This window comes from Alosa sapidissima, chromosome 21, assembly GCF_018492685.1.
Source record: "Alosa sapidissima isolate fAloSap1 chromosome 21, fAloSap1.pri, whole genome shotgun sequence".
Classification (NCBI taxonomy): Eukaryota; Metazoa; Chordata; class Actinopteri; order Clupeiformes; family Clupeidae; genus Alosa; species Alosa sapidissima.
Window position 1 is genome coordinate 29,075,542 of NC_055977.1, and position 12,500 is coordinate 29,088,041.

General features: G+C 47.5%; 2 protein-coding genes across 4 annotated transcripts in view; one reads left to right on the plus strand and one right to left on the minus strand.

The window, feature by feature from the left end:
• Nucleotides 1-1,544, plus strand: part of cspg5b (chondroitin sulfate proteoglycan 5b) — a 29,044-nt gene extending 27,500 nt beyond the window's left edge. For all 3 annotated transcript variants that reach the window (XM_042076894.1, XM_042076895.1, XM_042076896.1), the window contains one exon: nt 238-1,544. In XM_042076894.1, coding sequence (XP_041932828.1) covers nt 238-531 — 294 coding nt within the window. In that variant the 3' untranslated portion in view covers nt 532-1,544. The remainder of the gene's footprint in view (nt 1-237) is intronic.
• A 2,366-nt stretch (nt 1,545-3,910) lies between these two features.
• Nucleotides 3,911-12,500, minus strand: part of ptpn23b (protein tyrosine phosphatase, non-receptor type 23, b) — a 16,566-nt gene continuing 7,976 nt past the window's right edge. Inside the window, 6 exon segments of the mRNA XM_042076892.1 lie at nt 3,911-6,074; nt 6,246-6,425; nt 7,695-7,846; nt 8,927-9,081; nt 10,829-11,134; nt 12,099-12,238. Of these exon segments, the coding sequence (XP_041932826.1) occupies nt 4,637-6,074; nt 6,246-6,425; nt 7,695-7,846; nt 8,927-9,081; nt 10,829-11,134; nt 12,099-12,238 (2,371 nt within the window). The 3' untranslated portion in view covers nt 3,911-4,636.

Genomic DNA, 12,500 nt, shown 5'->3' on the forward strand with positions numbered 1-12,500 from the left:
GTACAGTACGTCTATACTATGGAATGTGCAGTGGAAGTGTGTATGTGCATGTGTATTTTTAACAGCATGTACGCATACATTGTGTGTGTGTGTGTGTGTGTGTGTGTGTGTGTGTGTGTGTGTGTGTGTAGTGGTGTGAGTATACTACATATCTGCTAAGGTACAAACAGCATGAGTTTGTGTTTATGGTAAATTTGTAATTGCGTGTGTATGTGTGTGTGTGTGTATGTGCAACAGGATGGTGTAACTATAGACCTGGAGCTCCTGCTGCCTAAGGAGGTGAAGATGCTCCCCTCGTCTAGCCCTCCGCTGCAGTATAACGTCTTCCTGTACAAACTCCCCAAGTCGCCCATCCTCCGCCGCCCCAGGGGGCGCTCTAGGGGCGCAGAGGGGGGCACCAGGTCCCAGCTCACCCCGCAGCGGAGCCCCGAGCCTGGCTACAGCCCCGTCAGTACCCGCTCTCTGCCCTCACTGGAGCCGCTGACCTCCAGACCACCCAACCCGCGGCTGGGCAAAGCCTGCACACCCTGACCGGAGCAGAACCGACCCGACTGGACCGAGACCTCAGTGCTGCACTGCATGCTCACATGTCCACATGCCAATGCTGAGACCTTCAGCTCAACATGGGCAGCAACATAGATATATATAAATATACAGGGCAGCAAGCTGATGAGGCCAGTGTGTGTGTGAGAAAGAGCATTAGTAAAGGTGTGTGTGTGTGTGTGTGTGTGTCTGAGTGTGCGTGTGTGTGTGACCCTGTGTGTCACCTCAGCTCAACCACTCACAGACCTTTTGTTCTTAGTGTGTGTGTGTGTGTGAGAGTAAGTGTGACTTCAGCTCAACCACCCATGTATTTCTGTTCTTTATCTCTGTGTGTGAGTGTGTGAGTGTGTGTGAGGGTGACTTCAGCTCAACCACCTGCTGGCTCTCCATCCTGAACAAAAATGAACTGACCACAAACTGACACTACGTTGACATTACATGAAAGCCCCAACATTGGCCGTACTGTTACTCAAACAGGGGAGAATGCTCCCAGTCAACAACAGACACACACACACATGCACACGTGTCAGCTCTCGTCCTGCTCAGGTGGTGATCTGTGCCAAATTCGGCCCATATTCAGTCATCACCATGGTGATGATCTCTGATGATTGTCTGATCTCCTGGGGTGGAATAGGAGACAGAGGAAGAGACGAATGACAACTGTCCCCTGTGTGTGTGTGTGCTTGTGTGCTTGTCTTGCCTGTCAAGATACTCTCAGACACTCCTGTACACACACTCCACCGATATGAGCCATAATCATAGTCTCAACAGAGGAATATAAACACACACACACACACTGACAATGTAACTAAATTTCTGTACATAGTAACTTTTAACTGACAGACTACAGACTGGACAGTGACATTTACAACAGTTTCAGGGTAATGCACACTAATTTCTGTACACTAACAAATAACAAGGTGCTTTTTTCATGTTATTGTAATATGGAATATTTGATTAATCCCTGTTTTGTTTTTCAAAATAAAATGTATGTATTCCAATTTTTGACATATTGACTTTTTTGGATAGAATGATTGTGTTGTGTATGTATGCCAGAGATGGATAGTGTGTGTGTGTGTGAGAGAGAGAGAGAGAGAGAGAAAGAGAGAGATGTCAGACAATGGCAGTGACCCACATTTAGCGAGACATTGATGAAAAACGAGAGAGTGCGAATGAGTGTGTGTGTGTGTGTTTGGGCAAACCCTCGTGCATGTGTAATCGGGGGAATGGAAATTAGAAGCCAAGCGCACACTAATGCGTATATACACACACACACACACACATTTAGTGTGTCCCTCCAGAGTTGTATTTTGACTGAAGCCCTTACTTGGAAACTGGGTCATTCTCACTCTGTCACTGTGCCTGACCAGCTAACTGATGAGGCCTACACATTTGTGAATATGTGCGTGTGTGTGAGAGAGAGAGAGAGGTTGGGTGGGTAAAGGATGAGGAGGTGGACACTGAGAGACAGACAGATGTGTACTGATGTGTTCATGGAGCAGGAGAAGTGAGATGTGTTCATGGATATGCACTCATTGGTTGTGTGTGGACTGCAGGGTGTGTGTGTGTGTGTGTGTGGACTGCAGGGTGTGTGTGTGTGTGTGGACTGCAGGGTGTGTGTGTGTGTGGACTGCAGGGTGTGTGTGTGTGTGTGGACTGCAGGGTGTGTGTGTGTGTGTGGACTGCAGGGTGTGTGTGTGTGTGTGTGGACTGCAGGGTGTGTGTGGACTGCAGGGTGTGTGTGTGGACTGCAGGGTGTGTGTGTGTGTGTGGACTGCAGGGTGTGTGTGTGTGTGTGGACTGCAGGGTGAGTGTGTGTGAACTGCAGGGTGAGTGTGTGTGAACTGCAGGGTGTGTGTGTGGACTGCAGGGTGTGTATGGACTGCAGGGTGTGTGTGTGTGTGTGTGTGTGTGGACTGCAGGGTGTGTGTGTGTGTGTGTGTGTGTGTGGACTGCAGGGTGTGTGGGATTGAGGCTTCTAGGGACACAGCTCAACATCTGAAACCATCCTTCATGAGGCGAGCGAATGTGTGTGTGTGTGTGTGTGTGTGTGAGAGAGAGAGAGAAACAGACAGATGGGGGGGGGGGGCAGAGAGAGAGAGTTGTGTGCCTCAGGGCTGCAACAATTAATTGATTAGCTATCAACTATCAAATTAATTGGCAACTATTTTTATAACTGTTTAATTGGTTGTTGTCACTTTTAAAGAAAAAATATCTCAAATTGCTCTGACTGAAGCTTCTCAAATTTGAATATGTTCAGCTTTACGTACTCCTCTATGACATTGCCTTAAATGTCTTTGGTGTGTGGACAGAACAAAGCATTGGACGACATCATCTTGGGATTTTGGAAGCACTGATCAACATGTATCGATTGATTTATTGAACAACTAATTGATTAATCAAAAAATAATAATAATGTACAGGTGAGAGGACTGTGGAAATAGTGGTTAGGTGCAGCGCGAGTGTGTATTGATTAAAGGCGAGAGTGTAACTGAGTAGTAATTCTGCAGATGTGTGGCCTGGGAGAGTGTGAGTTTTTACTGGGTGACCTCCTCACACTTCTAAACATCTGAAACCAATCACATCAGAAGCCCTACACGCAATAAAGAAGGCTACGACATTCGGACATACAAAGCACGGCGGCGACCTATGGACTGCGTAGCACTTATTACTGTCAATTACAGTCAATTACTGTCTCAGCAGAAGTTAACTGAGGTTGCCTGTCCTGTGTGTGTGTGTGTGTGTGTGTGTGTGTGTGTGTGTGTGTGTGTGTGTGTGTGTGCGTGTGTGTGTGCGAGAGAGAGAGAGAGAGAGAGATTGAGATAGAGAGGGAGAAAGAGACAGGAGGAGGTGTCTTACTACTGTGTATTACAGTGTGTTAATACAGTTTTTCTGAATGCTTAAACAGTAACAGTGATTCTTGAAGCACAATTTCTGAAACAATTACATGTAGCCAATCCATTTACCAACTGAAAACACAAGTATTCATTAAACACTTTTAGCAAAACTATACACGTTTGTGTCTACTACTATTACACTATTTTGCCAATTGCCTTCCCTCATTGACATGTCCAGCATCCAATATCAGAAAGCACTCTGCACCCAGGGGATTATGGAGAGAGACTAGGGCATGTTTATTCTCATACAACCTGTGTTTGTGGTGTAACAAACTATGCTTCCATCGTAAGCCTGTGGATCACACACACACACACACACACACACACACACACACACACCCACACGCACACACACACAGCTCAACAGTACCTCCCAGTGGGTATAAGGGAAAAGGACATCTACTAGAGATAGGGAATTAGATATCTCACACGCAGGTTAAATGCATAAGACCATAAAACACATGCAGAGGTAAATGCTTTGAAAGTTTAATGCATAAATGCCTGTTTAATGCTGTGAAAAAGTATATGTACATGACTGCATACAACAGCAAATATACAGGTAGAAACAACCGAGAGCTAGATTGTGTCTGTATGTGTGTGTGCCTGTTCGTGTGTGCGTGTGTGTGTGTGTGTGTGCGTATGTGTGTGTGTGCGTGTCTGCAAGAGTGACGTCTGTGAAGGCAACACGCAGGAAACACCTTGATTCCATCGCTACAGATGACACAACAAATAACACGTACATACAAGGTAATGTTTTTATGGAGATAAATAAGAACATATCGTAAGATAGGACAAGGAATAAATTATGTTATATATTCATGTTTTTAGTTTAGCTTTGTTATCATGGGAGCGAGAGATTAGGACTAAACGGAAGGAGAGAGAAAAAAGAGAAAGAAAGAGAGAGATGTGATGTAAGCATACATATTATTACTGACCGTAACATGGTGGTAGGCAGGATGAAGTACTGTGAGTGGAAAGTACAAATTGTTTAGATATAGGATATGAAGTGTTATTTAGTGTAGGACAGTAGTGTTTATGTTTGACCAAGTGTTTAGTGTGTGTGTGTGTGTGTTTAATTCAGCTCTTCTAGAAACTCCATAGAGGATCCAGATTGTTCAGGAGGTTAGTGTGTTTAGTGTGTGTTTGTGTGTTTATTTAGTGTCTGTGCGCATGTGTGTGTGTGTGTGTGTGTGTGTTCAGATCTTCTGGAAATTCCAGAGGGGATCCAAGTCGCTGAGGAGGTCGGAGTGTTTGGTGATACCGTTGGCCGCTGTGCTTCCTGTCTCACTGGGGGCGGGCTCTGCAAAGCCATTCTTCTGTTCCAGTTGTTGGAGAGAATGAGCCTGTCCATTGATTGGTTGAGAGGGTTGATTGGCAGAGGCTGCAGGCTCTCCTTGCCGAGGAAGTGCGCCCTCTGGTGGCTGAAGGCTGAGCTGCTCCAACCTGGCCTGCAGTGGGTCCTGCTCTGCTCTGGTGTCGGGCGCAGCAGGAGCCGTGACCCCCTGACCCTGAGACCCTGGGAGAGCGGTCACCATGGGAGCGGTCGCCCCAGACGACGGAACACCAACCTGCTGGGGGACCAGAGGCTGCTGGAGGTGGGGGGGTGCCGCGTGGGCGTGGGAGGACATGGGGGTGCTGGCGGGGGCCAAGGGCGCCCCCATGAGGTTAGGCTGGGGCTGGGGCTGCATGTGGGGCTGAGGGCTGTACGAGGGCATCCCACCGTGCACTGGCACACCACCACCACCACCCGTTGGAGTGGGCACTCTCGGCTGGGCGCCCGGATACCCATAGGGCATCTGGGGGTAGCCTTGGGCGGAGGGGGGAAGGTAACCCCCCATCCCATGCTGCCCTTGAGGGGGATACATCGGCCCTAGGGCTTGCCCAGGCGAGGGCACTCTGTTTGGGGCCATGTGCATGCCCTGGTGGGGTGGCACGCCTGGAGGTCCCTGCTGCTGGCCGGGCATGGTAGGTTGGTAAGGGTTGGCATGGCTTTGGGCTGGCGGCTGGCCTGGCATGCCGGGGTGACCTGGGTGGCCGGGGAAATGCCCCCTGAGAGGCGGTGTGGGCATCCCAGTGGGGTGAGGGGGCATGTACTGCTGCAAGGGGGGGCCCAGGGGCATGTGAGGGGCAGTCTGGGAGTGGGCAGTCGGGTGACCTCTGGGGGGCCCAGGGTACTGAGGCGCGAGATGAGGAGGGGGCATCTGCCCTGGTCTGGGGGCATTCTGGCCCATCTGAGGCAGACTCATGTAGCCGCCAGGCATCATGGGATGTTGAGGGAGGGCGCCGCCCGGAGCCGACTGCCATGGAGATGGGACGTATCCAAACGGGGGCCCCTGCGTGGCATTTGGAGGTTGACCGGGGGCTGCTGCCCCTGGTGGCCGGGGGTGGGAGTGCAGGGGGGCCGCTGGGCGCGTGTGGGGGGGCAACTGGGCCATGGCAGCAGGGGAGGGGAAGGACTGGCCAGGTGCCACCCCAGGGGGCCAGGAGACGGGGCCAGAAGTACCCCCCGGGAGGAGGGAGGGGTTGGGGAGATGGCCAACGGTCAGTCTGGGGTCGGGCAGACTGGAGGGCGAGAAGCCGTGGTCAGAGCGCGGCTTTGGAGCTGTGGGTCTGGCAGGAGCTTTGCCCACCGCTCTGCACAGAGACACAAGAGGAAGAGCAAGTTACACTACTGAGATAACACACATGGTGCATATGTAAACTCAACAACATACAGAAAGCTAAATAATACATTCACAACAATCATAAACAATCATACACTCACTCATACTCAATACACACAGACACACACACACACACACGTACCTGTCTAACAGTCGAAGTCGCTCCTGCTCTCTGTCCTGACTCTCATCTTTGGCCCTCTGCAGGAGAGTGGAGCATTTCCCCAGGAGCTCCTGATAGAAGGACCGGCCCTCCTCCGCCTTACGAAGCAGCTCCTTATAGGCCTCTGATGACATCAGCAAGCTTTGGATTGTACTGTCCCACCTGACACACACACACACACACACACACACACACACAGTGTTTACACGACTAAATTCATTCGTTTATACATTTATAATGCTTCACCGCCCCTAAACCTGGTGTTTTACTACAACGCCAGTAAAGTGAATAAGTCCTGCAAGAGAAATAGGTTCCCACATGGCCCTGCATGGCATTGTTTTTTAACCCATTAGTTTAATACCGTAACGGTGTCTAGTTACTTTCAGCACCACAGACAGCTCCCTAAAGTCACAATCGCCTGTTTCAGGACCATGGACAGCGAAGCAACAGCAGCTGCCTAATAGCACCCTGGACAGTGATATGGAACAACAATAGTTACATAAGCAACCCACTCCCTATTTCAGCACCATGGAGAGTGAAGCAACATTAGTTATAAGCAACCCCCCTCCCTAATTTTAGTCCCGCCTGCCAGCCGTCTGGGTTGAGGCATCCACAGCACATCCCCTGTGATGTGTTAAGGGCACCTGAGCAGGTAGAGCCTTGAGCACACACACAGTGCATCTGCATCGGCCTCAGGCAGAATCTTTACCTGGGCTACTATTTGCCTTGTTGCCATGATATCCAAACTCGGTAAAACAAACTTTCTTTGTTTTAAATCCAGGTTACTGGTGTGTGTGTGTGTGTATTTATGTGTGTGTGTGTGTGTGTGTGTCTGTATGTGTCTGTGTGTGTGCATGTGTGTGCACTACTCACTGGGGGTGTGCATCTCTCCCTTATAAGGCGATTTGATACATATCTAGATGCATAAGCTACTATACAATTCAGATACGCTTGAATACAGAACGATTCAGTGTGATTCGATACCATGCGATTAGGGCCCGAAAATGCAACACAGTTCATTTGTTTAACATTTGTTTAATTTAATTAAATTTATTTTCCATTCTATAGTATCCACTTCTATAAATAATTATCAAATAGGTAGGCTATAAATGGTTCAGCTGTGGGCACGCAATTAGTGTTGTAGAGGGGACAGGGGCGGACGGTGATGAGCGCTGTTTACATAATGAAGTGACCGCTTAGTAAATTCCCCGCAATATGGCAAAGCACAGCGTTCGCTTTCTGCGCATAGAAAAACTCGGTATTAGCGCTTTCTCTGTACATCTGGCCCTCTGGGCCCAAGCTCCTCCTATGTGTCTATATGCTGCACTTTAATGCTGTGTCTGTGTGTGTGTGTGCATGCACATGCATACTACTCACTGTGTGTGTGTGTGTGTGTGTGTGTGTGTGCGCGTGCACATGCGTACTACTCACTGTGTGTGTGTGTCCTGCAGGTGTTTGCGCACGGTGGCGGAGTGGACGTTGGCATCCGTCAGGGCTCTCAGGATGTTGTCCTGGGCAGCCAGGTTCTGCTCCAGGTATCCCTGCAGCTGGGCATACTTGTGCAGCTGCTCCTCAAACACCGCCTGGGAGTGAGGGAGAGAGAGAGGGAGGGAGAGAGAGAGAGGGGGGGGGTAGAGAGAGACAGATGGAGAGATAGAGAGAGAAATGAGAAAGAGAGACTTTAAAACCCCTTTATTAAACCATTCCATGGATCAAAAACACCTTAAAAAGCAAAAACACATATCACAAATTAAAGTCAACATGTCATCATCAGCAAGAGAGATCAGATTCTTTGTTTATACACCATTTCCAGTAGAAAAGCCTGATGTTGTCTGTAACTTGAAAGAAAACATATTCAACTCTGACCATTGACTTGGGAGAGAGAGAGAGAGAGAGAAAGAGAGAGAGTGTGTGAGTGTAAGAGAGTGAGCAGCAGTTAAAATTTAGAGATAGATTGAGTGTGTGTGTGTGTGTGTGTGTGTGTGTGTGTGTGTGTGTGTGTGTGTGTGAGAGAGAAAGAGAGACAGATGGAGAAATAGATAGACATAGAGAAATTGGTTGAGAAAGAATGATTGAGGTATATGAAGACAGAGAAAAGAAAGAGATAGATGAAGAGAAAAATAAATGAAAAGAAGAAAAGACATTGAGACAAAGGAAGAAAGAGAATAAGGAGCCATCTAATGAAGAGAACTACAACACATTGGCTCTGTCTGAAACGGAAGCCAGCTGTCTGTTGTCTCTCTGCCTTCATCTGTCTAACGAGTCACTTGCCATAGCGGGCATCAAGGTACCAGCTACGAACTTCGTTTTGGACAGCCAAGCAAGATAGCAACACAGAACGCAGTTGCCAGGATACCAGAAAGCAGAATAAAGTAACATTCGACTTCAGCAATAGCTGCTCACAATTAAATATATTTTTGGACGCTGTAGGCAGCATGGATACATCTACACTGTCTTCAAATTTCGGCAAAACAAAGGCATCTTAGAAGGCAACATTTCATAGACCTATTTGATTGGGACATGCCTCGATGCCTAGCTCCCCTGTCAGAGATCTTAGAAGGCAGCATTTCTTCCTGTTTCGGACACAGGTATTGTTGCTTTCCAAAGTAAACAGAGTATGTAAATATAATGCAAACAAGATGATCTAATGCTGAAATGTCTACCTTCATCTGAGCACGCTCTGTAGTGACCAGGACACTGGTGATGTCATCTTTATGAATGAGGTCACGAAGCTGCTGCTCCAATGACAGTCGTTGCCCTCGCATTTCAGTAACTTTACCCAGAATTCTTTGCAGCTGTTGCAAAGAAGCCGTATCATCTAAGAGAGTTACACAAACATTTACAAATACATACACGCACATGTCTACAAACAAATATAGAATCTCTTTAGCACAAACATATACTCCAACCTATTAGATTTGGAAAAATGGTTTTCTTATCAACTGTACACAAGCACACTTGCCAAAGACCACAGATATCAGTAAACTGATCACACACACTAAACAGAGTCACATGCACGCACGCACGCACACGGGCACACGGGCACACAGGTTCACAGACACACATTCACAGACATGTGCATACACATATATACACACACACACACCAGGGTTTCCGTTGTCCGGTAATTACCGGACTTTGGCTGGAAAAAAATGAAATGTCCGACAAAATTAAATCTCTCCGGTCAAATTGTCCGTTTGAAATTGGCTAATAATCCCGTCCCCTAACGCAATCTGAATTTGAGAATAAGCCTTAATACGTAAGCCTATAATACGTCCTCTGTCTATGTTTTTAAATGAACAGGCTCTACCGTTTGAAAAGTAAGCTATTAAACAACACGCATAGCTATGCTGCATTTCAAATAGGAAGTGCACGCTTAAAACGTCAATGTTAAACAACGAACAAATGAGTGAGGCGGTTCAAACATGGCCAGGCCCAGGTAGACTAGCCTTAAAAGTTTTTTCAGAGGCCAGACGCGATGGATGATGATAAATTGGTAACGTCTGAAGCCTCAGATGTCCGGTCAACTCCACCACCACCAGATAAAAAGCAGAAGTGTCAGGCGTATCTGTTGGAATCAGTGACATTGGAAGTGGAGTTGCGGGGATGCGGCCGCTCCAAGACACCGTCATTCTCCGTGTAGCCTACACTGGACATGCAAAGTGTTCTTTACCCAAAGCATACAGTAGGCCTATGCGTTCTCTGTCTATGATCTGCAGGGTTAGGGCCTCCTCGACGAGGAGATTACTGGTCCGCGGATAATTTCTGGCACAATTAAACGGTATCATTGAACCGCGGCCGAAAGAAAAAGAAACTAAACATTTCCCAGAATAGGAAACATTTCTTAATTTATTGTTATCAAATAAAGAGGCATAGTATTAGGGGGTAGTGGTGTGAGCGCTCATTCTTGTGTGTGCGCATCTGTGTAAGTTAAACAGTCACCACTGGAGATGTGGAGAACGTGGGTAGCAGCAACAAACAACGTAGCCTTTTTAAAACAACGAACGAAGCGGACTCTTGCCGTCCATGAAAAGATACTGGCTAGATCTTGTTAGGCATGTTTAAGTTAGGCTAATGAACATGTTGCATTCTAGCTTGATTATGTCATTCTTTAAGTAGCCTGTCTCCAGTTTTCCTCAATTTGGCTAATTAAGAAGCGATAATATATTTGACCGGCATATCATCTGGAATCATCTTTAATGTCCGGAAAACGAAACCTCTTCCGGCACCATTTTTTTCTAGCGGAAACTCTGACACACACACAGGCACTGGCAGGCAAGCACACACACACACACACACACACACACACACACAGACATGTGCATACACATATACATACACACACACACACAAGCACAAGCACACTCACACACACACACACACACACAGGCACTGGCAGGCAAGCACACAGACACTGGCAGGCAAGCACACACACACACACACACACACACACACACAGGTACACAGACATGTGCATACATGTGCATACTTGTGTGTGTATGTATGTATACACATATACATACATACACACACAAGCACACACACACACACACACACACACGCACCTTCAGAGAGTTTGGGTGTGGGTAGGCTGTCTCGGAGCTGCTGTAGGGGTCCCTGCAGCAGGCGCAGGTTGGGCAGGTGCTGGCTCATGTGTGTGTGCAGCTCGGTGTTGGTGTGTGTAGCGGTGGTGTGCGCCTCCTCGTAGCGCTGCAGCTCCCTCTTCACCTCCTGCAGTGGAGCGGGCGTCGGCAGGGGCGGAGCCTCACCCAGTACCTCCCCCAGACTCTTCTCGGCCGCCGCCTCCTCCTCCAGCACCACTCGCACCTCAGACAGCTTCTCCTCCACGTCCGCATTGACTCCTGCCAACGCTGCTCACACACACACACACACACACAGTGAGTATATGTGTGACCAGGCTTGGAATTTCACCATTTTAGGGGCAAGGCCACTTGGCCTTCAGTTGGGCATATTTGGTGGAGGGCACAAAGGCCACATGTCAGGGCACCAAGGCCAAAGTTAACTATACAGTAGTAGGCTATAAAAATGATCAAAGTTGTAATATATACAGTTCTAATATTTACAGAGATCTAGGCTATATTTAACATTTATTTTATAGTTGGTCTGTTATGAAATCATGTTTTGAACAATTTAAGCACAGCTCAGCTTTAAGAAACTTAAATAGCCTAGAGATGCATGCTTAGCATTTTGTGATCATCAAGGCTACTTTCACAAACTCTTAGTCAGCTGTATATCCTCTGATTTCACATTGTGAAACTTAAAGCTCAAATTTGGCAGAACCTTATGTAGAATTTATGATTAAATTGAATAATATTATTTACTTTTCTCGCGAACCGTTCACCACAGCAATTAGCTGCTAACATCATTTAAAAGCTGAGGAAAAGCTCTTTCATGTGATGTGATACTTGTGATGTCTGTATGATGAGTAGCTAGGCTACTTCGCGAGTAGTTCAACTGAGAAGAATGGGTGAATTTGGACGCACTTTCTTTCTTGCTATGCCGGTCACTTTATCCGCTGCGTAAAAGACTAAATTAATTTGCACTGTGAATGCTAAGATTATTTTGACAAGCCATAGGCGAAATAAAATACGCTATTAGTCGGATGCAAAGCAGAATATTGAAAGAAGGGGGCACCAAGGCCACAGTGGCCTGTAAACCTCTGATTTTCAAAGGGGCATCACGGCCAACGCAAGGGACAACGAAGGCCATGGCCGTCGTGGCCGCCGTGAAATTCCTACCCTGTGTGTGACTGTAAGAGTGAGTGTGTGTAGGTGTGTGAATGTCTTGGTGTGTGTGTGTGTGTGTATGTCTTACCCTGCATAGCCTTCACCAGACTCTGAACAGCGTTGTCTTTGACACTGAGTTCAGCACACTTCTCCATGACGGTCTCAGGCAGCACCCCAAACACACCCACCTCCATCACACACTCCACAGACAGAGAGTCCATGAACTGCCTATCCCCACACACACACACACACACACACACACACACACGCACACACACACACGCACATACACACATACACGCACACACACATGCACACACACACGCACACACACACACAGAAGAGAAAGGGTCATTCTAACAACCCAAGGAACACACTGAAGAAAATAATGTCACTTTCTGTTATATTGTTCCATGAACTACATCTCTAAACATGTTTCAATAATGTGACTGTGTCTCATGGATCTGTTGTGGTCGTTGTGTATCTGTTG